At 39.1% G+C, this 24,717-nt stretch overlaps 2 protein-coding genes and 1 pseudogene across 4 annotated transcripts in view; 1 reads left to right on the top strand and 2 right to left on the bottom strand.

The window, feature by feature from the left end:
- Nucleotides 1–213: 213 nt before the first annotated feature.
- On the bottom strand, nucleotides 214–3,105 carry LOC109489296 (annotated as a pseudogene).
- Nucleotides 3,106–4,710: 1,605 nt separating this feature from the next.
- MED21 (mediator complex subunit 21) lies at nucleotides 4,711–11,039 on the bottom strand. Of its 2 annotated transcripts, XM_002917108.4 has the most exons (4): nucleotides 10,940–11,039; nucleotides 7,004–7,118; nucleotides 6,012–6,112; nucleotides 4,711–5,192 (listed from the first exon to the last, which is right to left on the bottom strand). In XM_002917108.4, the coding sequence occupies exons 1-4, from the start codon at nucleotides 10,979–10,981 to the stop codon at nucleotides 5,016–5,018; spliced, it is 435 nt and encodes a 144-aa protein (XP_002917154.1). In that variant the 5' UTR covers nucleotides 10,982–11,039; the 3' UTR covers nucleotides 4,711–5,015. The 2 variants fall into 2 exon arrangements, with proteins under 2 accessions (XP_002917154.1, XP_034501489.1); XM_034645598.1 differs by lacking the exon at nucleotides 4,711–5,192 and having other exon boundaries at nucleotides 6,061–6,128.
- A 7,411-nt stretch (nucleotides 11,040–18,450) lies between these two features.
- Nucleotides 18,451–24,717, top strand: part of TM7SF3 (transmembrane 7 superfamily member 3) — a 37,742-nt gene continuing 31,475 nt past the window's right edge. For both annotated transcript variants that reach the window (XR_004621137.1, XM_002917109.4), the window contains exon 1: nucleotides 18,451–18,723. Coding sequence is in view for 1 of the 2 variants with exons in the window: in XM_002917109.4 (XP_002917155.2) it covers nucleotides 18,633–18,723 (91 nt within the window). In the remaining variant the exon portion in view is untranslated. The remainder of the gene's footprint in view (nucleotides 18,724–24,717) is intronic.

The following is a 24,717-nucleotide window of genomic DNA, read 5'->3' as shown; positions in this document are numbered from 1 at the left end:
CCATGATTTATACATCTCTTTGAGCCTATTTGCTACATTATTTTTTTCTAGGGACACATCCTTTCTATCAAAAACTTTCAAATTTATTGGCATAACATTACTCAAATTATCTCAATATTTTAAAATCAATGTGGGTGCTTGGGTGGCTCAGTCAGTTAGCATCTGCCTTTGGCTCAGGTCACAATCTCAGGGTCCTGAGTGGGAATTGAGTCCCATATCGGGCTCCCTGCTCAGCGGGGAATCTGCTTCTTCCTCCCCTCTGCCCCTCCCCGCTGCTTGTGAACTCTCTCTCAAATAAATAAAATCTTTTTAAAAAAATATTTTAAAATCAATGCATGACTTTTTAGCTCTTCATCGTTTTACATTTTTTTCCTTGACCAAACTTGCCTAAGTTGTCAATTATTACTTTTTCAAGCCCAACTTTGAGCTTTCCTTATTTTCTCATAGTATGGTTTTATTTCTTCTGTTGCCTTTATTATTTCCTTCCTTCTTTTTTTTCAACTGGAAACTTAGCTCGTGAATTATCAGTCTCTTTTTTTCCTAATACAAGCAACGAAGGTAATACTTGCATTTTCTCCTAAATCCTTAGAAGAATGTCACAAGTTTTTGTTTCATTTTTTGTTTTAACAGTACTGGGTACTTTTATTATATGGAACTTAATAAACAAAAATGACTTCCATTCTCATGGAGTCCTTATGCGAGGACTTAATAAAAGAAAAATATTGAGAAGCTCTCTTTGTGGAGACTGAGGTAAGGGCTGCAGTTCTGCAAGGATGAAATTTGCTCTGGTGGCCTGGTTGCAACTGCTTTTTCCTCATCAACATTCTAGAACAAGAAGCCTGACACTAGTCTTTCATCTGAAGATTTCAGAGCCCTCAATAAAGCTCCATCTGCTGTATCCAGCACTATTAATCCCATTTAGATGTTTCCCTCCTCACAGAACTGTGTCCCTCACTGTCAATAGCTTCAGAGAGGTTCTTTGTATTTTCTTGGGTTGCATGTAAATAACCAACGTAAGCCACGGGAATCCAAAAGCCATTACAGGTTTGTTAGGTTTAATGAAAAGCTCTGAATTCACAACTTGAAATAAGGTTGTTGTACAGACCTCTGAGCCATGGGTTTCAAAAGTCTGTCTCTTTGGGTGGTTCCTTTTTAAAGCCAGGAGGCTCAGTTGCTGAAGACATATTGACTAATGATTTATTACCTGCTGCAAGGTCACCTCCCTTGCACACCTACTACATTCCTCATTTCTATGCATAATATTTTCATTAAGTTCAGAATTTTGTCTTAATCTCCATTATAATTTGTTCTCTCATCCCAGAGTTATTTATATCTCACAGGGTTGGGTTTTTAATGTTTACTATTAATATCTTCTTCATGAATTTTTTCCTAACTGTACATATAAGATGTTTTGAGAGATAGATTTATTACTTCACAGCAAATGAGTGCCTCAGCCCACTTTGCCCCAGCCTTAACCCCTGGGGGTATGTGATGAGAGATCAGGTTTTTTTCCTACACAAGTGGTATCAAGTAAAAACAAATCCAGGCTTAGGTACAGAAAAATTTATTGGAAAATATTGTGGCAATGAGAATGCTCTGACCATAAGATCTCCAACTGTCTCAAAGATCAGGTGGAAAAGAACTTTAATAGAAAGGAGTACGTAAACAATGACAGAAAAATTTCAGTGTGAAGGAGTGAGACAAGCAGGTGATATAATGGAATGGTTGATGGGTGAAAGCCTTTTTTAGTGGTCAATTTTCAAGTGTCACTGAGGAGATACTATTCCACATTCCAGTGCAGGTGCAGACAGAGAGTGGATTAAAGCTCAGGAGTTTGTGAGCGGAGAAGCCTAAAGTTTGATCAAGTTGTTTTAGGGCATTTTGTCCAGATTGGTCTGTGGAGACAAAGAGTTCAACTAACCATTTATGAGACAAAGAATGGGAATTTGGAGGTCTGGGTCTAGCTTCATCACACGTGAACAAAGTCATACAAGGAAAAGGTTCTTTGCAGTAAGCCATTGCCAGGAATACAAAAGGATGGAGGAACTTAACTGTTTTCCAGGAGCACAGCGTTCAATTGTCAGTGGCCAGGCACTTCATAGACAAAGGAGAGGGAGATGGGTTGGGGATTGTTTTACAGGTCACACGACTACCTCTCTACCTTTAGTGTGTCCTGAGTGGGAGTATCTTCTCTGGCATTTGTGTGAGAAATTACAAGCGTACAGGATGTCTAGTCCAATAATACATTCACAGAAGCCATGACTACAGTGTTACCATATCGGCCTCAAAGTTATATTTAGCAATAAAGTTATATTTAACTTTCTCACTGGTTACTTTGCCTAGACCCAAAGTTGAATTTGCACATCCCTTCTCCCCATTGGACCAAGTATGATAGTAACTTGGGCACCCATATCCAACAAAGCCATGAAGGGTTGTGTCCCTCCTTTCCTTATTCTCCAGAAAACTCCAAAAGGGATATGGGGTCTATGGTCCTTTGGGAAGAGAGAGATGAGAGCCCCATCTTCAAGGATTTTTCTCTTAAAACAACTTAGATATGGGTAGAAGGGAAGGGTGGGAGGAATCAGGAGATGAAAGACAGAGATATTCATTGTTTTCTGTCCTCCCAAAGCTGTGTACCAGGCAGCAAAACCATCACAGCCCATACAACCATTTCAGCTTTTAGGACTTTCTCATCCAACAGCCATATCCACAAAATGATGGCTAAGAGAAGCTGTTGTATACAGTCTTTTTATGTTATACAATCTTTAGAATATTTCAGAATGTATACTGTCTTTCTTCTGTAACACCTTAAACCAGAAAAAACAGACAATTTCAAATATAAAAAAATCTCAGGTAAGGATAAAGTAGTCTACCAGCTTAAGGCTGTAACTTTTTGTACTTCTCTCTTGAGACTAACTGTATTGCTCAGTACGTTGAATATTACCTTCTTTTGTGAGTTCTTTATCTTCTATCTCATGCTAGTATTTAAAAATAAAATTCAATTTACGGGGTGCCTGGGTGGCCCAGCCGGTTAAGCATCTGCCTTAGGCTCAGGTCATGATCCCAGGGTCCTGGGATGAAGCCCTGCGTCGGGCTCCTTGCTCAGTGGGGAGTCTGCTTCTCCCTCTGCCTCTCCCCACCCCCAGCTTGTGCTCTCTCTCACCTTCTCTCTCTCTCTCTCTCAAGTAAACAAATAAAATCTTTTTCAAAAAAATAAAAATAAAAATTCATTTTAAATGGGTGCCTGGCTGTCTCAGCCAGAGGAGTGTGTGCCTCTTGATTTTGGGGTTTTGAGTTCAAGCATGTTAGGTATAGGGATTACTTAAATGAAACTTAAAAAAGAAAGAAAGCATGATTACTCATGGGGCCCCTGGCTGGCTCAGTCGGTAGAGCATGTGACTCTTGATTTCAGGGTTGTGAGATCAAGCCCAAAATATTACTTAAAAAATAAAAAAATCTTACATAAATAAATAAAATGCATTTTAAGTGATGCCAGAGAGAATAAGTCAACATTTTAAATATTTATTAGCAGAGATAACACTTAATATAACTTTAAAAATTAATGATGCTATAAATTGTATTTTGGAGTTAAAATGTGCCTCTAAGCAGTATTTTTCAAGAACTGTGGAAGAGCTTGATTATGATGGGAATAACAGGCAGAATCTCAGACTATTGTTCTTGCACTTTCTTAAACTCTGGATAGTAACAGACTGCAGGAAAAGTAGCTCAGGATATTCTGAAAAATGTAGTCTCAGGAAACAGAACCAGTTACAATGTAGAATACATTTCAACTCCAGCATTCTTGTGGAAATAATCAGAGGCTTCACGGAGAAGGAAGAGTTGGGTGCACAATCATACTTGATAATATTGACACAAACGTTAGCAGTAACAAAATAAGGTGGAATGCAGAAAATGACTTAAAGTAACCGATGTAGTAGAATTATGTTCTGGTCAAATTAGAATGCAGGAATAAAGACCGAACGGTTAACAAGATCAGAAGTCAGAACGTTCAGATAAAAAAGATGAGAAGGAATCGATGACTCTGGGAACATACTTCACTATGCAAATTAAGAAGAATGAAAAAAGCAGGTCAAAAGATACGGGAAAGGATAGTTCAGGATGAAGAAAAATCCTCTCACAATACCACGGGAATGCTACAGATAGAGAAGATGACTTCTTAGTAGAAACACATGTGGAGATGAAGTAGAATGGGTATGAGGTTCTGGAAAAAGAGGAATGTTTCCAGAAAAGTGATCTAATCTCTCATCCAGCCACACTAGCCCTCTGTTTTTTTCTTTTTTTTAAAGATTTATTTGACACAGAGAGAGAGAGAGAACACACAACCAGGGGCAGCAACAGGCAGAGGGAGAGAGAGAAGCAGGCTTCCAGCCAACCAGGGAACCCGATTCACGGCTTGATCCCAGGACCCTAGGATCATGACCAGAGCCAAAGGCAGACACCTAACCAAGTGAGTCACCCAGGCACCTCATAACCCTCTTGTTTCTTAAAAACAACATGATTTCTGAAACTTTCCTTGCTCAAACTCCAAATTTATATAACGTCATCTCTGAAGAGGCAGAAGAACACCACCCTAAATTGAAATGTCCCGTATCTCTAAACTTATCATCCCTCCTCTGGCTTGAGGAATGTTTTGATTTGCAAAAAAGACTGTCGAAATTTGATAAAAATAAAGATAGAAATGTCACAATAGAATTTTAAAGTACATCTGTTTAATTACATTATAACCATTAATGCTATACCTGCCTCAATAATTTCATTTCAATAATAAAAAATGATGGTATTAATGATGGTTTAAAGCTGGTTCAATTGCAATTTTAGAAGCTTAAATATCAAGAGTGAAAACAGAAGAATATTAAAAAATAGCTAAAAAGGTAACGTGTGTCATAGTGCTTAATGTTTCTATAACTGTTGGTAAGGCTTACATCTAAATTTGATGCAGAATTCTTAATGGCACTGAAAAAGTTCTTTTCTCAGCCACGTGGTATATACCGGTACTATGAGTCTGGAAGAGACTGGCTATGGGTACCACTCCTTGTCTTCAGTTGTGACTGTGCAATATCAGCAAGTGCACTTTGTATCTTTTCCAGAAGCATGTCCCCTCGATAAACAACATCCTCCAGACACGTAGCAGCTTCGTGGTTTTCTTCTTCGAGCTTATACAAGCTAGCAGCCTTTGTAAGACAGAAAATAAAAAATCTTTTGAGAAGTGAAAAACTTGGAGATTAGTAAGAGTTGAGAAGGAAAAAAACTACAGAAGTATTTACTTTTAAATCTGGATGACTCTGAAACCATTCTGATAGATTTCTCAGTGTCAGAAATTCTAAAATCAGGTAACTTTTAAGAGTTTTCCCTGTATGAATTATTTAAAAGAATGAATTTTCAATAGAGATCTCTGGATGTTTATATGTGACTCTCTTCCACACTCCTTTAGACACTACAATTCTACTCCGCATCCCAGAATACCACCCTCCTCTCATTCTTTGCTACAAAAAGAGGTTCAAACTGAGAAAAATACGTTTCCTTAAAGCTCAAAATTGGACAACCATATGTACTTAGCATGGTCTTTAATAGACCACAGTACTTTACAATTAACAAAACTTAAATTTTACAATTTAATCTTGGGGCACCCTGGAGGGCTCAGTCTGTGGAGCATGCAACTCTTGATCTTGGGGATGTCAGTTCAAGCCCCATGTTGGGTGTATAGATTACTTAAAAATAAAATTTAAAAATAAATGCACACATACATACATATGACTTAATCTTAAGGAAACTCTGAATACTATAATAAAAGGTATTAAATCTCCTTTGGGGCACCTGGCTGGCTCAGTCAGAGGAGTACGTGACTCTTAATCTTGGGATCATAAATTCAAGTCCCATGTTGGGTGTAGAGATCACTTTTTTAAAAAATAAATAAATCTTTAAAAAAAAATCTATCTCCTTCCATCACAATTCTCTACTAGCAAACTTCTCAAAGGAAAAAGGATTTTTACCTGTAAAGCAGCTGTAGATTCTTCACTGGGTAATGAATCTATCAAAACATCAATGTCTTTTGCCGTTCGTGCAATCAGTGCTGCAAAAAGCTGGGCATATTCTAAAGAAAGATATTACTCATTCAGAGTACTAGGGAATGTCAAGTTTTCAGAAAAAGAAATTAAATTTGGAGCTAATGAAACCAGAAAAGTTCACAAACTTTTTCTGTACTAGGCTTTGAATGATTAAAATGTAATTTTAACACACTAATCCTATTACATGTTTGAGAATTAGCCTTACTATTAATTCAAATTGGGAATTAAACATAATTATTTCCTTTTTTAGGACAATATGCCAGTCAATTGAATAAAGGAATCTGTAAATGGGATGCCTTCCTTATTAAGGTCCCTCAAGTGAAATTCAGCTAAATTCATACAAACTCATCTCTAAAGGAGTAACAATCTGTTATTTGACATGAATAGAATTATGAGATGTTATGTAAATTGACTGTAACAAATTCATTTCTTTTTTTTTTTAATAATTTTAATTTTGTTATATTAGTCGCCATACAATACATCCCCAGTTTTTGATGCAATGTTCCACGATTCATTATTTGCATATAACACCCAGTGCACCATGCAATATGTGCTCTCCTTAACACCCATCACCGGCCTATCCCAATCCCCATCTCCCTGACCACATGTTTTTATTTACAAATTTATTGTGGAGTATAACATTGCTTGTTTTCAGTATATCAAATAAACTTTGAGATGTTTGTGAAGAGACACTTGCTGATGATGCACAATATATTTAAGAGCTTTTGGTTTTGCAATTTTTCTGATCAGGCTTCTTTTTAATTCATTTCTTTTGTAACAAAACTTGCAGTAATATTCTCAAACAAGACTGTAAGAAAGCCATAAGTAAGCTACATTTCTCAATAAATTTAATTTTAAAGTATTACAAGTAATATATATGATGGTCAAACTAAGAGAGGCCAAGAAAATCTATTTACCTTCTGTAGGATTAGCTGGCTGATCTTTGTTAATTGCAGTCTGAATATTACTAAATGAAGCAGGAGGACCACACTGCTGCAAAACTCCAATGGCATTACAAAACTGATCTGCAAGCTTGAGGCCAAAGAAAATGTGTCAGAATTAGAAAGGATTTATCAGCTTTCAGGATTTTATCAGTAATAGCAACAAAAATAAGTTTCTATAATAATGACCTCTGAGCAAGGGAATAGAACAGGAATAATTGTGGATAAAATTGGCCAGTTATTATTAACAATGGTTAAATGTTTTAATCATGCAGAGAAACAAGATTTGGTATCAACATATTTGAAAGTTAAAAGGAAATACAAGATAATCTTTGTTTTCTTCCCCACCTAACAGGATGATAAGAGAATTATATGCCAATATTTGTTACAAACATAAGTAAAGATTTTTTGGGGGGTGGTGGTGGGAAAGAGCAAATTTGACTGGCAAATAAAAGTATGGCCCTAGGACAATTTTAAAATGTGTAACTCATATACAGCGTACATAGTCCCTTTTTTTTTGAGACTAAAGTAGTTACAAGTATAAAGAAATTGTGTGGAAAAGACTGCACCTTAAGAAGTCTTAAGGCCACTGACGGATGAATGAATAAAGAAACTGTGGTATACACACACATAGGAACATTACTCAGCCATTTAAAAAAAAGGGAGGGGAATCTTGCCATTAGTCACATGAATGGACCTTGTGGGCATTACACTAAATGAAATAAGTGAGAGAGAGACAAATACTACATGATGTTACTTATATGTGGAATCTGAACAAAATAAAAACTGAGCTCACACACAGAGGACAAACTAGTGGTTATCAGAGGTGACGTGGGGGTTAAGGTGGGCAAAAAGTACAACCTTTCAGTTATAAAATAAATAAGTCATGGGGATATAATGTACAGTATGGTGACTACAGTTAATACTGTGTTATATTTTTGAAAGTTGCTAAGAGAGTAAATCTTAGAAGTTCTCATCAAAAGAAAAAAATTTTAACTTTGTAACTACAGTATGGTGACATGATTTATTGTGATTTCACAATATACACAAATATTGAATCATTATGTTGTACACCTGAAACAAATGTTCTGTCAATTATACCTCAATTTAAGGAAAAAAAAAAAAAAAGGAGTCCACCTTAAGTATTTGGGAATGTTTTTCTCCATGACTCAAGTTGTAAATTCCCACTGCTCTAAAAGTGTTCCTTAAGCAGTTCTGAAGACTGAGGATATCAATTCCTTACCATCAGCAAACTTAAGACTCCTATCCTACCCACCAGCGTCCCTCAATAGTCCTGACCTCTTGAACCTCACCTCCTTATTTCCAATCAGTGAATGACCATTTCCACTAAGCTTCTCTGACATTATTTAAATGACAGAACTCAAAAATCAACTGTTTCCTTTGTTTAATATCTAAGATGTATTGAGAATCTCCTAGTTATTAGCCAGTCTAACTTCAGACTCTCACTTTCCTTTCACCTTCACATCCATCTATTTCCTTTTCCTTCTATCATCATTGCCGCTGTGTTAGTTCAATTATCTCACAACGGAAATGTTGCAACAGTCTTCTTATTGTATTCCAGTTCACTATGTTATTTTACCCTGCTTAAAAATTCTGAGCTCAGGGGCGCCTAGGTGGCACAGTTAGTTAAGCGTCCGACTCTTGGTTTCGGCTTAGGTAGTTATCTTGGGGCTGTGAGATCCAGCCCTGGCTTGGGCTCCATGCCGAATCTGCTCAAGATTCTCTCCCTCTCCCTTAGCCCCACCCACTTCTGTGCTCTCTCTCTCAAATAAATAAACCTTTAAAAAATTTTTTTTAGCTCACCCCAATACGGCCTTTAAGATTAATGTCAATTCTTCAGGCTATTTCAAACCTTTCAATAATCTAACTCAATTCTACTTATTCATTTTCTACTAATCTTTCATATATACCTAACTAGTGACAAATTCATTCCTGACTATACTGTGTTGTTCACATTTTGCTACTTGTAATGGAGCAGCAGTAAGTGCTCAGAAGCTGTACAAATGTGGACTCCAATTCTGGTTCTAGTAACCTGAGCAGGGTTTTTCATTTTTAAATAGGGAACATTTTCACATTACACCATTGTCTTGAGGAATAGAGAAAACACACACACAAATATTCAACACAGTGGCTATCTATTGTGTTCTTCAAAAGCTCTCAAAATCCATTTATTCAACAAATATTTCTAAAAATAAAACTCTATGACAAGCATTGTATATAAAATTATAGTGATAGAGTGAAAAAGACATAGTTTCTGCCCTCATGGAGTTCTCAAGTGGGTAAAACAAACGTTATTTTAATATTTTTACAAATAATTATAATTCAGATCAACGCTAAGAAAATTTCCTCTATTTTAATTCATATCACTCTATATTCTAATTTACCTCAGCACTTACAGTTGAAAACACTTGATTCATTATAACTACCTAATCAAATACTACTTTTGTATTATTTAAATGTCTCTTGAGTATATGACATCTTTCTAATTAGACTGTGAACTCCTCAAGGAGTATTTCTCTGTAAACATGATAGTGCTTACATACACAGTAGGCATTCATACCAGTTAACCTAGAGGTTTCTCCAAAATCCAATTATCAGCATGCTTACCTGGAGTTAAGGCCATACTTACTTTCCCCTACTATCTTTCTGATTACAAGACATGTATGAATATGCAGCATTTCTCCTAAAATAACATTTCTACCCAGCAGCATCATTACTATCTGATTTTGAAAAACCTCAAAGGAATATCTCCCAGAGGGAAGTTGGCTGGCAGACCAGGCAAGTCATAATAAAGTAGAATTTATCTTACTGAATTCATCAACATTTAGGGGCTAGCCCTCTCAGTCCTGAAAGGTCTTATTTTATTTACAGATAGATCAGTTTTTCACAAAGAGATTCACAACTTTGAAGTGAACAAAGATTGATGCAACAATAAGAATCCTAACTTCTGAGCCTCCACTGTGAAAAAATTGGCAAGGGACCAGATACTTAGATTTTCCAGTCAACATATTCTCTCTGCAGTCATTTTACCTGGGACATGCAGTTATAAATAGAATGACAATGAGAAGTATAACTACTAATGGGAAACTCTTTTAACTGTTAATGGTAATGAGTTTATGAATCCTTCGGTTTGCATAGACCTTCCAGTTAGGCTTAAAAGGAAAAGTATTAAGAAAGCTCAAAGTAAGGGGACCCTTAACAGGAAATAGACTTTTTGAGACACATTAAAGACGACTTAAATAAATGGGAACATACACAAGGATTAGAAGACTCACTCCCATAAAGATGTCAGTTTTTCCCAAACTGATTTATGCTAGGGAGCGCCAAGAGATGGAGTAAGACCCTTTGTCTACAGGAACCAACTAAAATGAAACAAAACTTCTCACCTCACCATTACTCCCGCCTCAACCTGAAAGTCCAGGGGAAGGAATACTCTCGGCTGACATTTAACGAAAAAGCTCCAATCATCAAGAGCCTAATTTCTCCTCCGCGGCTTAACACTGATACGGGAAAAAGAAGCTTCTGCTGCCTCTCCCCTTACCCCAAAAGAAAGAGAAGCGATCCCATAAGCACTACTGACAATAAAATAACACTGTTCCCAGGGAACAAGACAGGACCGCGACGCCTAAGTGTCCTGACTGAGAGATCCTCTACTTTTCAGGCGAAAGAGGCTGCTTCCCTCCCTCGGCTCTCCGCAAAGCCGGCAGCCGGCCTCAAACCTCCCAGGACGCCGCGCCGCCGCCCGCCGCCCGCCGCCGCCGCCAGCGCTTTTTGCCGAAGACCTGCCTCGGTCCGCTCCCCACTTGCGGGTGTTTCTCTAGGATCCCTTTTCTTTTCTTGTTTTATTTCAGGAAAGGGGAAGACAGAGACTAATAGAGCGAAATTGCTCACCGAGTTCACCGCGTCCTGCAGCTGTGTAAGCCGGTCCGCCATGTTCCTCCAGCAAGCTGAGGAGGCTAAAGCAGCTGCTCGCGCACGACTGGGCAGCCTCGGGGCGCGTCGTGGCCAATCACAGGGCAGCGTTCTTGGAAGGGGTGGAGTCAGCGGAACTCCACGCCTGGCGAGAAGAAGGAGGGTGGGACTTTCCCGAAGCTTTATTTAGGTTAGCTCCAACCGCCAAAGAGTGCTGTTGGCCGTATTTGAGTAACTAGGGGGTTCTTCCGACTCCGTTTTTTGGGTCCAACATACTGTTCTTGAGGTTTTTGGGTGTTAAACACTTTACGGAGATTGTTAGATTCTGCGGTTTTAAAAGTAATGTTCCCTACCCTCCCTTGTATTCATGTCTAAACATTGCCTTGAATACTTGTGTTCCATTGGATTTCCAGGTGGACCCACAAAGCATATACACGGCAGGCAACTCAAGAATACTTGGGGGTCGCGATACCGATTTAAACTTCAACAAATCCAAATTAAAATTCACCAGGCAATCTTGGCTGCGTGAGGGTGCCTCCTCTGTTGCTTTTGGGGGCGGGGTCTCCCAAGCGGAGAATGGGTGCGTGCTTTAATTCTGAGTGTGGGTGTGCTGGGGAAGGTGACACACATGGGATGGAAAGCATCCGAAAAATTAAGTACTAAATCGAGCAGTATTGACTGTGTAAGAAGAGAATGGTTAGAAGAGGAAGGTTTCTGTAGGCAAAGGTGAGTGACGGAAGAAGAGCAATTTGGAGTTCAGAGGTAAGGTGTGAGTATGGATAACTAATAAGGATTTCTTTCCTTTGACAGCGAGGAACTTATTGTGAAAAACAAGAGGGTTTGTGGAAAGGAGATTGGAGGTTTCAGTGTGTAGTTGGGAGAAAGATTCCTGGAAAATGAGCCGTATGTGTAGGTAGGGCAGGAACAATTTTTAAACAGATAAGTTGTGCAGTTTAGACTTAGCCTTGAGATCTGTTGAGGGTTTAGGTGTGAAGGAACATAATAGAAACTTGGGTGTCTGGCCGTTTCAGGGAGTGGAGCATGTGACTCCTGATCTCCTGGTTGTGAGTTCAAGCCCCAGGTTGGATGAAGAGATTACTTTAAAAAAAAGAAAGAAAGAAAGAAAGAAACTTGGTATCTAAGGGAAGTTAGATAGTGTTAGGTAGTGTGGCAATAAATGAGCCTGGAATCAGCAAATGACTGGTTTGTGGACTTGGCACAAACTCATCTCATATACCCCACCTTCTCCGACTGATTATTCCTGCTTACCCTGCTGGGGTTGGGGGAGGTGCGGGGAATTATCCGTTGAAAACTCAGCTTGTCAGATTTACCCCAACGCTAGCTGGGAAGCTCTACTTCCGCTTCACCACTCCTTCCCCTCAAACCCCAATCTACAGACCTGCTGGGACCTAATTAGGAACCTCTCCAGGTGAGTCCCCCCTCCCATAGTGGGATTAATGAGAGATAACTCTAATGTGTTTTAACCGTAATATGGGGTAATCTTGTGACTGTCTCTTCCCACCCTCAGTTGAGAGTATACCTTATTGAATGCTTGCCACCTACGAAGAGGTATGTTAGGTTCTGGGCTTGCAAAGATGAATAAGCCAGGGGCTCATTGGGAGGAGGGTTTTGCAGTTTCAAGAATGAAATGGGTTGGGCCTAGACGAGGGTGTTGACTATGATAAGAGAAGAAGAGAGGCTTGTTTTGAAGGAAATGTTAGTATGGATTGGTGCCCAGTAAGATATGGAGGGATGAATGAGAGAACCCATAAAGGAGAATACTGTTTTGTGGCCTAATTGAAGAGAACTTGGGCACCAGGCAGAGAGGAGCCACTTGAAGACAACTCATGTTCTGACACAGTTTTTGTCCTGTTGTTATCTTCTTACAGTTTTTCAGGAGCTCCACCGAAACCTTAGGTTGATGGACAGCCATCTCTGCCTGGTTTTCAAGGGTCACTATAATCTGTCTTCAGAGAACAGATCCAGCTGTCTCTCCCAATAATATTTTGCGTGAAATCAGATTATTCATCCATGGTCCCTGAACCTTTGGTTTTCCTGGGCTTCTCAGGACCCTTCTGGCTATGGACACCTTTAAGAATCAGATGAAATCTATGGACCCTTTCCCCAGACCAGGCTCAAAATGTTGCACACATTTTTAAGGGGTTTATGAATCTCTTGAAGCTGTGGACTTCGGGGAAAAACCCACTGCCAAAAACAGTCTCTATTGCCATTTTAGGCTGGATTATTCTTTTTTTCTGGAATGTGTAGGATCATCACTGCCCTTACCCATGAAGTGACAATGGCAAACTCCCCTTCCAGGTGTGACAATACAAAATATCTCCAGATAGTCCCAAATGTCTCCTGCAGGGCAAAATTGCTCACAGCTGGGAACCACTTGTCTAGCTCTTCCCTCATTCTTTACCTTTTCCCAAATAATTTCTTTGCTGCTATTTCTTTACTCTTTTACAGTTTTACCTTTTTCATGTAAATTTTATGAATTACTGGAGTCCACATGGACCTCTCCTTTTTCCCTTTTATGATTTTGACACTTTTTCATATGATTTTTCACTTGCTGTTCTTGCAACCCCAACTGGATTATATGGTTTGAAGAGCAGAAACCCAGTATTACATATCTCTTAAACACATAATTTTGGTAAGTACGTTCTTTTAAACTTCATATTATTTTTTAAAGTTTATTTACTTATTTTTGTAGTAATTCCTACACCCAGTGTGGGGCTTGAACTCACAACCCCGAAATCAAGAGTCACATGCTTTTCCAACTGAACGAGCCAGGCACCCCAAGCTTTATATTATTAAAAGTTTCAAACATATACAAAAATAGAATAATAAGGTGGACACTCATATATTCACCACCAGCTTCAATGATCAACTCATAGCTAGTCTTGTGTTAATTACTTTGATTTTTTTTTTAATCTGCAATGACTCCTTATTTTATCAGGAAAAAAAATCGTTAACAATACTTCAGCTTAGTATTCTAGATTCTTAACTACCTTTATTACCTACTCAGTCACAATTAAACTTCTAAAACATTCCAAGCACTGGGCTGAAATATTATAAATAAACATTTGGATTCTAGATTCCCTTTGTTCCCTTCCTGACCATCCACTCACCTTATTTTAAACATTTCTTTTTTTAATAAAACCCTTCCTAAAACCCTACAGTAAGTTACTCCCAATATTCATTACGATTGTTCCTTATACTTCTGTTATTGCACTTAGCATATTGAGATGTAATTATTCATATATGACAAATTCACTCACTACCGTGAGCTTCTTGTGGGCAGGAAACATTTTAATTTTCTCCATGTTTCTAAACCTAGTACCTAGCATTTAGCCTGGCACATAGAAGCCAATGAATGCATGCTTGTGGACCAAATGAATGCATTTTCTAACGTAAGGATTTACATATAATAACTACTAAGCAAACATTTATTGGATTTAATTTAATAAACACAGTCAAAAAAAATGCAACCCACAGGAACAAAAGAGTTAAAAAAAATACAGAGAAAGGTGAGATTAGAGTGGGATAGGATAAATGGACAAGTTTCACAGGGCGCCTTTCCTGCCTTTCCCTTAGAGCCCTGTTCCCATCTCTATCCAAGGTCTTGGGTTTCATAAAGTATGTAGGATAGATTGCTGGTCTTCCTTCCTTCTTTTTCTAAATTTTAAGCAGACTTTAGGACTCTAGTTATCTGTATCTTGGGTTTAGGAACTGTCTCAGTTTTTGCATTTCCTTTTTTTTAAAATTAATTAATTTATTTATTTATTTATTTGAGAGAGAGGTCATGAGTAAGCAGAAGCAGGGGGAGTGGCAGAGGGAGAGGGAGAAGCAGGCTCCCTGCTGAGCAGGTAGCCCAAAGTGGGGGCTCAGTCTCAGGACCCTGGGATCATGACATGAGCTGAAGGCAGACACTGAATCAACTGAGCCACCCATGTGCCCTTGCCTTTCGTTTCAAAGGAATGACAAACTCATCGGCAAAGCTGCTGAGTCCATTTGCTTCACGGGTTGCCAGTGGACCTCTGACATGAGCAAGGAAACCTCAGCCAATATTCTTCCCATGCTGTTGCAGTATTTCAGAGCCAAGGTACTAAAGCCCTCTTCTGACTGCCGACACATCTGTCACCAGCTGTCCTCTGCAAGCAAAGGGAACTGCAATACAAAGGTATGGAGGGGAGACAGTGGGGTGAGTCCAGGAAACTGAAATTAATTCAGTGTGGCCGGCATAGAGGAATTGAGTTTCGTTGCAGCATGAACCTGGAGAGGTGGACAAGGGCTACATCAGTAAAACCATTGTATCATACTCAGGAAAGTGGACTGTTATCCTGAATGCTTTTATAAGAAAATCTTTAAAATTATACATACCTTTTAAAAATTAATGTTTTATTCAAAAGCAATACATATTCAGTGTTGAATTTTTACAAAGTGCAGAAATGTGGAATGAAAACCATTCTTGGGGCACTTGGGTGGCTCAGTCGATTAAGCCTCTGACTCTTGATCTCAGCTTAGGGCTTGATCTCTGGGTCATGAGTTCAAGCCCTGCACTGAAATTAATTATTAAAAAAATTAAAAAATTAAAAAATAATCATTCTTAATCTAATCACCCAGGGATAACTATATGAAACATTTTGATATTTTTCAACTTTTCTATGCATATAAACATGAATAAAATGAAAACAAGATAAAGCTCATACTACATATATTTGTTGCTTTGTAACTCACCTTTTCATAAACACTTCATAATCAGTTGCTTTCTAAAACATGATTTTTGAAGGGCTACAGAGTATGCTATTATAGATGTATCACAGGTTATTTAATCAATTCCTTATTGTTGGGCATTTAGATTGGGTTTTGTTGCTCTAACACCCTGATGAAGGGGCAACTGGGTGGCTTAGTCAGTTAAGTGTCCTACTCTTGATTTTGGCTCAGGTCGTGACCTCAGGATTGCAGGATCAGGCCCCACGTGGGGCTCTGTGCTCAGTGTGGAGTCTACTTGTCCCTTTTCCTCTGCTCTTCACATCACTTGTGCTCTCTCTCAAATAAAAAATAAATAAAATCTTGAATACCTTGATAGTTTTGTGCACTAATTTTATTCAGATATTTATTGTTTGTACATATATACATACTTAAATCTCAAAGTGGAATTATCATAACAAAGGTATAAATATTTTTAAGATTTTTGGTGCAGATTATGCTATAAAAAGTTGTGTCAATTTACTCTCCCACTGGTCCTATCTTAGAATGTCTACTTCTCAGCTCTTGCACCCACACTGGATATTCTTTTAAAATATTTACGTCTTATGTCTTAATTTTTTTTTTTTTTTTAAGATTTTTGTTTTGGGGTGCCTGGGTGGTTCAGTTGGTTAAGCATCTGCCTTCGGCTCAGGTCATAATTCCAGGGGCCTGGGATGGAGCCCTGAATCAGGCTCTCTGCTAAGCGGGGAGCCAGCTTCTCCCTCTCCCATTGCCTGCTGTTCCCTGTGCTTGTGCTCTCTCTCACTCTCTCTCTGTCAAATAAATAAATAAAATCTTAAAAAAAATTTTTGTTTTTAATTTATTTATTTTGAGAGAGAGAGTGCAGACCTGCACTAGTGGGGGGAGGGGCAGAGACAAGGGAGAGAGAATCTCAAGCAGAGTCCATGCTGAGTGCCGAGCCTGAGGCAGGGCTTGATCTAATGACCCCAAGACCATGACCTGAGCTGAAATCAAGAGCTAGAAGCTTAACCGACTGAGGCACGCAGGCACCCCCTCAGTGTCTTAATTTGACTTTTGTTGTTTTTGTTACTAGTGAGTTTAAATGTTTTTCATTTATTGGCCATTTGTATTTCTTTTTCTTCTTCTTTTTGGTCATTAACTTGGCTCTTTTTAAAGATTTATTTATTTTAGAGAGAAAGAGTACAAGCACGAAGGGCAAAGGGAGAGGGAGAGAGAATCTGAAGCCGACTCCAGGGTGGATGTCACCACCCTGAGATCACAACTGGAGCTGAAACCAATAGTCATTCACCCATGGGACTGGGCCGCCCAGGTGCCCCTTAACTTTTCATAGTGCTTTTGGTGTTTTTTTGACTTTCATACAATTTAAATTTTTAAGTAGCCAAATCTATCAATCTTTTCCTTTATGGTTTCCTCCTTTGTTTTTTTTGCTTAGAAAGTTCCTCCCCTGAATGCTTCTAACCACTTCCTGCTTGGCGCTTCCAGATTCAAATAGATTTTTGCTTAAATGAACTCTTTTAAAAGGAGGTTCCTTCCATTTTGAGATCAATTTTTTTTTTTTAAAGCATTTATTTCAGGTCACCTGGGTGGCTCAGTCAGTTATTAAGCATCTGACTTTGGCACAGGTTCTATCTTGCCATCCTGGGATCAGCCCCACCTCTGGCTCCCAGCTCAGGGGGCGGTCTACTTCTCCCTCGCCCTCTGCCCCTCCCCCCATTCGTGCTTGCTCTTTCTCTCTCTCTCAAACAAATAAAGTCTTAAAAAAATAAGAAGCATGTATTTTTTCTCTCTCGTGGTTTTAATGAATACGTTGGGATTTCATTTTGCTAGGGTGAGATAGAGTTCTAATCCTGCCTCCCCAATAGGGTGCAGTTAATCAGTTATCATACAGTTTATTAAATTTATCCATTGATTAAAATGCTACCCTTATAACCACTGTTATCATCATCCTGGGATTTCATCTATTGAGAGTTACAGGAATGACATGTGGGACAGAAGGAAAACAGGAAGAGTTGTGCCTGTTCAGATTATGGTGATTGCTATGGGTGTTTAGTAGTGGAATAACCGAATATGTATTTTTCAAGATAGTTACTCATTAAAATATCTAAATGAAAAGTTTAACGAGCAGGCAAAAGAGAACAGAGCAATTTTCCCCCAATAACTAATTCCACAATTAGCTCACGAGCCCTCTGTCACATGGACCGCTGTCCTTTAAACAGCCCTCAGGTATAAAACCTGAGAGAGAAAGTTGGGTTAAAGTCTGGAGTCTTCGAGGATATTTCGCTTTGAGAAAAAGAAACTTAATTTTTAACTGTGGAGCTCACCACTACAGAAATACAATTCGCCCCGCATTTTCGTACTAACATCGGCCTGAGCAGCTAAGGGAAACGACCTATTGCTCATGGGTTTTGAGTACCGGATTCGTATTTTTCCTTTTTGCAAAGGGCAGTTAAGCCCGGGAGCAGGAGCCTGGAGACGTTAGGCCGCAACAGAAAGTTATTTTTTACTCTAACGGCGGTTTTCGTAAGTGGGAAAGATACAAAAGTGAGAAGTACGGGTTACATCACAGAACTTTCCGGGGTCTCCCCTACCCCCACCCGCGCGGAGGGCCGCGGGGACTCTGGGGAGCGCGGCGCTGGGCAAACCTGTCGGGCGCGGGGAGGAGGCGCGCGCCGGCTGGAACCGCCCCTCCTCCTTCGCCCTTGGCGGAGGGGGACCCGCGGCGGTGACGTAAAGGGGGCGGGGAGAGGCGCGGTGTGGGGTTGCGGGGTTTTTGCCGGAACAGGAAACCTCTCGGTGGGGCGCAGGCGTGCGGCTGGTCTTGGATGCCCGCCCTGTGGGGCTGGCAGGTGTGCGGCGTGTGCGCCTCACTGGTGATGGAACCCGGCGCGAGCGCCCCGGGGTAGTGCGGGCGAGGCGGCGGGGCCCGGCTTGGGCAGTCATGGGGCTCCTTCGGCTCCTGGTTCTGGCGGTGCTGGTGTCCGAACCCAGCGTGGCCAGTGGAGCCGAGACCGTCGGGAATTTCAGCGAGGGTAAGGTCAGGGGAGCCTCACTTCTGCAACCTCAAGTTGGTTTTGCATTTCTTGCAAGGTTGCAGTCCAACTCGGGATCTGTGCATCTCGTAGGGTAGGTGGTGAGTTCAGAACCGTCAGGAGTGCATCAGGGTCTTTTCCTGCTGAAGGAAACTCGCATTGCCAAGGAGGCCTCACCGTCAACCTTCCAATTTAGGCCGAGGAAATGGGAAGGGTTAAGTAACCTGTTCAGACACGTTATTTTATCTCCCTTAGGGAGCAGCCCTGTGTTTGTAGGTTTAATTTAACGCATTAGAACACCTCTTTTGCTCTCAAGTGGTGTATCTGAGACTCGACAGGAAGGCTTGGTGCAGAACTAAGGGCTTTATTAATAATGTTCCTCCAAGCTGCTGCGGTTTTTTACACTCCAAAATCTAGATGCTTTTCTAATTGGTTATGCTTTACGGAGTTTGAAAGGAAAAGCGAGCCCAGAGTGGGACTTTGGATAGTATAGGTCACGTGCTGGGTGAATGCCTTTTAGTGATAGCTCTTGGTTTGTTAATATAAACCATAAAAAAGCACTAATTGTGCTAGGCTGATGATAATCATGTGCTTTTCCGTGACGTGAATCACATTCTTAGTTTTATTTCGAGCTTAAGAGATAAGTTGCAGTTCCGAACCAATGTATTTTCTGAATAATGTGGTTGTATTCTAATTGCTCATCTTAGAAAAGCTCTTGTGCAAACTGAATCATAGAATCATTGCACAGGAGTTAAGGCCAAAGCTGAAAAGGGCAGTTATATTTTTGCAGAAAAAATAGCCTTGTTAATAATAAGGGCACTGACATTTCATTGTGTGCAGTAAGTGCCAGCTGTTTTCCATAGCATTATTTAATCCTCACAACCTATGAGATCAATTACCTTCTTCACTCAGCAGGGGACGAAGCTGAGGCCCTAGATGATGTTCATTACACAGGAGAACAGTTAATAGGGGCACAGGCGGTATTTGAACCCAAGTGTGGTTTGCTGCAATTTTAATTTTCATGGTCCTTCCACTTCAACAAAGGTGCCCTCCTATAAGAATATTTTACTTAGTTTGGTGCTTTACACTTAATTCTGTGAATTCTCATTCCTCAAAATAGCTTATGAGGGAGGTAGTGGTGGTGCTATCTCCATTTTATTTCATTTTTTAAAGATTTATTTATTTACTTTAGAGCTAGGGAGTGAGTGAATGTGAGTGGGGGGGCAGAGGGAGAAGGGGAGAGAGAATCCCAAGCAAACTCCCTGCTGATGGTGGAGCCTGATTGTGGGGCTGGATCCTCCCGACGGCCCTGAGATCATGACCTGAGCTCATGACCTGAGCGGAAACCAAGAGTTAGGTGCCCCAACTATCTCCATTTTAACAGGTGAAGAATTGGAGAGATTGAGTTTGTCGTTGTGTTGTAGGCTTCTGAGTCAGGAGGGCTGTGATTCAGACCTTTTCTAGTTCGGTAGTTTTGTATTTAATACCTTTCATTCTTGTTTTGGATTCATATCCAGTAATTTACATGGAATTACATAGTAATTGGAGTTGAGCAGAATGTCGTGTGGGCCTACTAGTATTTGTGTTATTGCTGGTGCTGAATTTAAGGTAGTAGGCCATTTCTGTACTTCGTTGTAAGTGATCTCTTTTAAAAGTATGTGAAAGGTAGTGTGTACATTTCTGTGTTTCCTTTCAGCTTTTAGGGCTAATGAAAATTCATAAGATATAAATGAGACTTGGGGAGGGGCAGTTGAATGCTGACCAATTTAAGTATCTGAACTGTTTTTTTTTTTTTAGTTCACTGAAAAGAACTATAAAGACTTAGCTTTCAGAGATCTAGAATTTGGTTGTGTCAAAGCACAAACAGGTAAATTTTAGTAAAACAAAAAATAGAGTTGGATCATTTTAAGGTTTGAGTTTAGGATCTGATTGGGAAAGAAAAGGAAAAGATTAGAATCGGGCAGCTCTTTTTAGAAAGAAATTATTGGAAAGAAAAATAACCCTGGGTAGAAGTGGAGGAACGTATGAAAAATAGAAGAGAGTGCCTGGCTATGGGTCAGAAGGCAAAAAATATCTTTGGCAGAAAAAGCAGAGCCATTGTTTTTTAGAGGAGAGCCACAGCCTAAGTGCTCTGTCTCCACGTTAGCCATTTGTCTGCGATATCATTTGATGTGCTGTCTTTTTCCTTCCCACTCACAAAGTCATAAGATCTAATTATGCCTCATAAAGTGAATCCTTTTCCAGATGGCTTAGAGGAGAAGTTCCTGTTAATTTCTTCAGGATATATTTTGGATACATGTCTTCTTTTGCTGTGTCTATTCTTTGAGTAGAAATTAAATGCATTTTCTGCCAGACTATACTGTTAAGTTTGATTTTTAGTATTTTCCCCTGTCGCTCTGTGGAAGTCTCTTTCTCATTTTGATGTTTATGATGGACATGCTGGGTGTGTATAGTCCCCGTCTTTCTACTAGTTTATTTGTAGGGCCGTATTGAATGCCTGACTTCTTTTTTTTTTTTAATAAGGAGATGGGCCTCTGTAATGCTGGAAACCTAAGGGAAGTTAGTAATGATACTTTATTGTGTAGCATTGGACAGTTTAAAATTTGTTTTTCCTGTTTGTTTTATATTTTCAGCAGCCAAATGATGTATGCAGTACATGCCTTCCATTTCACCATGGGGAAACTGAGGCCCACAGGAAGTAAATTACTTTCCTGAGGTCATAACATTCAGCCAACATTCACCAAACATTTACTGTGTGCCAACTATGTGACTGGTACTGTACTAGACACCAGGATGTCAAATATAACAAGGCCCTGCATAGCCAAGAGTCAGACCACAACTGGTTTGGTGAATATGCAATCTTCTATAAAAATTGAGAAATGGCTAATAGACTGCCAAGGTAATACTGCCGAAGGATTTTCACACAGAAGTTAGGTTAAAGATGACTAAAAATAGGAAAAATATACTTATCCTTTCCTAATTCATTAAACATTATGTTAGGAGTTCTCAGACCTGGCTGAACATTAGAATCACCTGGAGAACTTTTTAAAAAGGCAGATTGGTGAAGAGACAACTAGAAATTGAAATTTAAAAGAAAAAATGAATTCCCATGAGCATCAAGGAACATAGAATATTTAGGGGTAATTATAATGAAATATGTAAAGATGTCTACAGAAAAAAAACCGTACAGCATTCTTGAGATAAATTGAGAAGCTAAATAAGCAGAGGGATATCTCAGATTCATAAATTAGAAAATTAATACATTCATTGTCATCCCAGTCAGACCCCCAGCAGCTTTTTTGTGGAAATTGATAATCTGCTTTTGAAAATATACATGGAGTTGAAAAATGGCCAAAATAGTCAAGACGGTCTTGAAAGGAAGGAACAAATTTGAGGCAGAAATGAAGATGATGTAATACTGGTGTTAGGATAGACAAAGAGACCACTGGAATACAATTAAGAGTCCAGAAACAGACCAACACTTGTGGTCACATATGTGAAAACTGGAATTGCAGAGTAGTAGGAAAATGGTGATATTTTCAATAAAGGCTGCTATGTCAACTCGATATGCATATGGAAACATGAACCTTGACCCCATGCCTCACACCATGTATAAAAATCAACTCTAGATTGATTTTAGACTTAAATGTCAAAGGTAAAAGAAAGGTCTAGAAGTTAACATGGGGAATATGTCTTCATGATCTTAGAAGATGTTGGCAAAGATTGGGTTAGAATCACACAAAAAGGACTAAGCATAAAAGAAAAAAATAAAGAAATTGGACTACATTAAAATGAAAACTTCTGTTAATCTAAAGGTAACAAGAGTGAAAAGATGAGCTACAAGAATCAGAAGATACACTGACAGAATGCTCATATCAATGATGTATAAAGAACTAAAATTCAGTAAGGACAGTCTATTTTTAAAGTGAGCAAAAGTTGTGAACACAGACCCTTTTACAAAGGAAGTGTCCAAATGACCAGTAAACAAAACAAGATATTCTTAACATCTTTAATAATTAGGGAAATGCACATTGAAATCACAGTGAGATACTACTATGCACCCAACAGAGACACTGATGATACCAAGTGTTGGTAAGACAGTTGGGCAACCAGAATACTGTTCCACAAGTTGGTAGGGGTGTAAACTGGCAGAATGATGGGGGAAAACTGTTTGGCAATATCTACTAAAGCAGAGCATAAGTATACCCTATTACCTGATAATTCTACTCTTGGGTTCTACCCGGTAGAAATGTTTACGTAAGTGCACCAGAAGACAGATACAAAAAATGTTTGGAGTTATTCATAATAACTTCAAATTAGAAGTAATCCAATTGTTGATTAAAGAAGAATAGATAAGTAAATTGTGATATATTCTTTTTATGAAGTATACAACAATGAAAATGAGTAAGTCATGGTTACTATAGTAGCTTGGGTGTATTTCACAGGTATAGTATTGATTTTTAAAAAGCTAGGTACAAAAGAATTCATCCTGTATGATTCTAATTAAATTTCAGAAAGAGGCAAAGCCCATCTGTGGTGTTTGAAGTTAGGGTCGTGGTATTTCTGGGTGGGAGGGAAGGCTTGGTGATTGGAAGGGACCACAAGGCCTCTAAGATGGTAGAATGCTCTTTCTTTTTTTTTTTTTTTTTTTTTTTTTTTTAAATTTTTTTTTTTTTTTTNTATAAGACAGAGATAGAGACAGCCAGCGAGAGAGGGAACACAAGCAGGGGGAGTGGGAGAGGAAGAAGCAGGCTCATAGCAGAGGAGCCTGACGTGGGGCTCGATCCCATAACGCCGGGATCACGCCCTGAGCCGAAGGCAGACGCTTAACCGCTCTGCCACCCAGGCGCCCCAGAATGCTCTTTCTTTACCTACAGTGTAAACTTCGTGCACTTCTCTATGTGTATGTTATTTCAATAAATGTTTTTTAACTGACACTTGTACCCTAACCCCTTGGATTTTTATTTAAGCAGTCTGGAAAGGGGCCCAGGCAGCAATAGTTTTTAAAAGGTACCTCCAGATGATTATAATATACAGCCAGGAAGGATAACCACTGTATTAGAATTTCTTTCTAATAGGGATACCTTATGAGTTCTATAGAAAATTTGAAAAATAAAGAAATGAGCAAAGAAAAGGAAAAAAAAATCATTTAAAATACACCACCAGAGGCACCTTCTTTTAAAGCCCCTACTTATTTTGTCAAGTGATCAGGTTTTTAAGTCATAAATACCTAATCTCTTTTATTACCTTCCATCTGCCAAGTTCCTGCTACAGGTATTCGGGGAAAGAGGGTTAGTGAGGTGTCGTCTTTCCCATGGCTTCTGGAAATCCAGGAAGTAATCAATGAAAGTTGTAGCCACGTGTTTTTCTTAAAGTCAGAAGCAGAGACTGTAACTTCATGTTTTGGTCCTGATCATTATATATTTTCACATGGACTGCTTGTTTTCATTTCTGATTTTCTTAATGCGAACAAGACTTTTTAGGTAGTTTAACCATTTAGGATCAAAGGTGATCTGTTATGCTGTCACAGCAAAAACCTTCTCAAATAGGTTGCCTGATGTGTATGTATGCTTTTTAGAAGACTTTCACAAAAACAACTATTTCTTATTTTTTTAAGCTGGAATGGTAACAGCCTATATGTTCATCAGTTGGGGATTTGTTAAATAATTATGGTTACATACAGAGTGAAATATTATGTAACTTTTAAAATGGTAAAGCTAGAATTATCTATGTTGGCACGCAGAGATGTCTAAGATCTATTAAATGGGCTATACCAAACATACTTATATTTTTCCCTGTATGTAGAAATACTCATTATATCTGCCTAAGTCCTAAAAGATGTATACCAAACTGTTAATAGTGATTATTTCTGCACAGTATATTTGCTGTAGGTATTGATTTTATCGACATTTCTTGCCTTTTTTATAATAGAGGTTATATATTATCTGGAAAAATATTACCATTTTAAGGGAAAAACAAAACAAGTGATGGAAG

Source organism: Ailuropoda melanoleuca, chromosome 16 (genome assembly GCF_002007445.2).
Source record: "Ailuropoda melanoleuca isolate Jingjing chromosome 16, ASM200744v2, whole genome shotgun sequence".
NCBI lineage: Eukaryota > Metazoa > Chordata > Mammalia > Carnivora > Ursidae > Ailuropoda > Ailuropoda melanoleuca.
Note: the sequence above shows the minus strand (reverse complement) of the source record. Positions and strands in the feature narration are given on the sequence as shown.

What these genes read in the sequence shown, in the direction of transcription:
- MED21 (XM_002917108.4), bottom strand. Translation starts at nt 10,981, where the DNA reads ATGGCGGACCGGCTTACACAGCTGCAGGACGCGGTGAACTCG. An exon ending in TGCAGGACGCGGTGAACTCG is followed by an intron (nt 7,119 to 10,939) that starts GTGAGCAATTTC and finishes TTTGGCCTCAAG; the next exon opens with CTTGCAGATCAGTTTTGTAA. An exon ending in GCCAGCTAATCCTACAGAAG is followed by an intron (nt 6,113 to 7,003) that starts GTAAATAGATTT and finishes ATCTTTCTTTAG; the next exon opens with AATATGCCCAGCTTTTTGCA.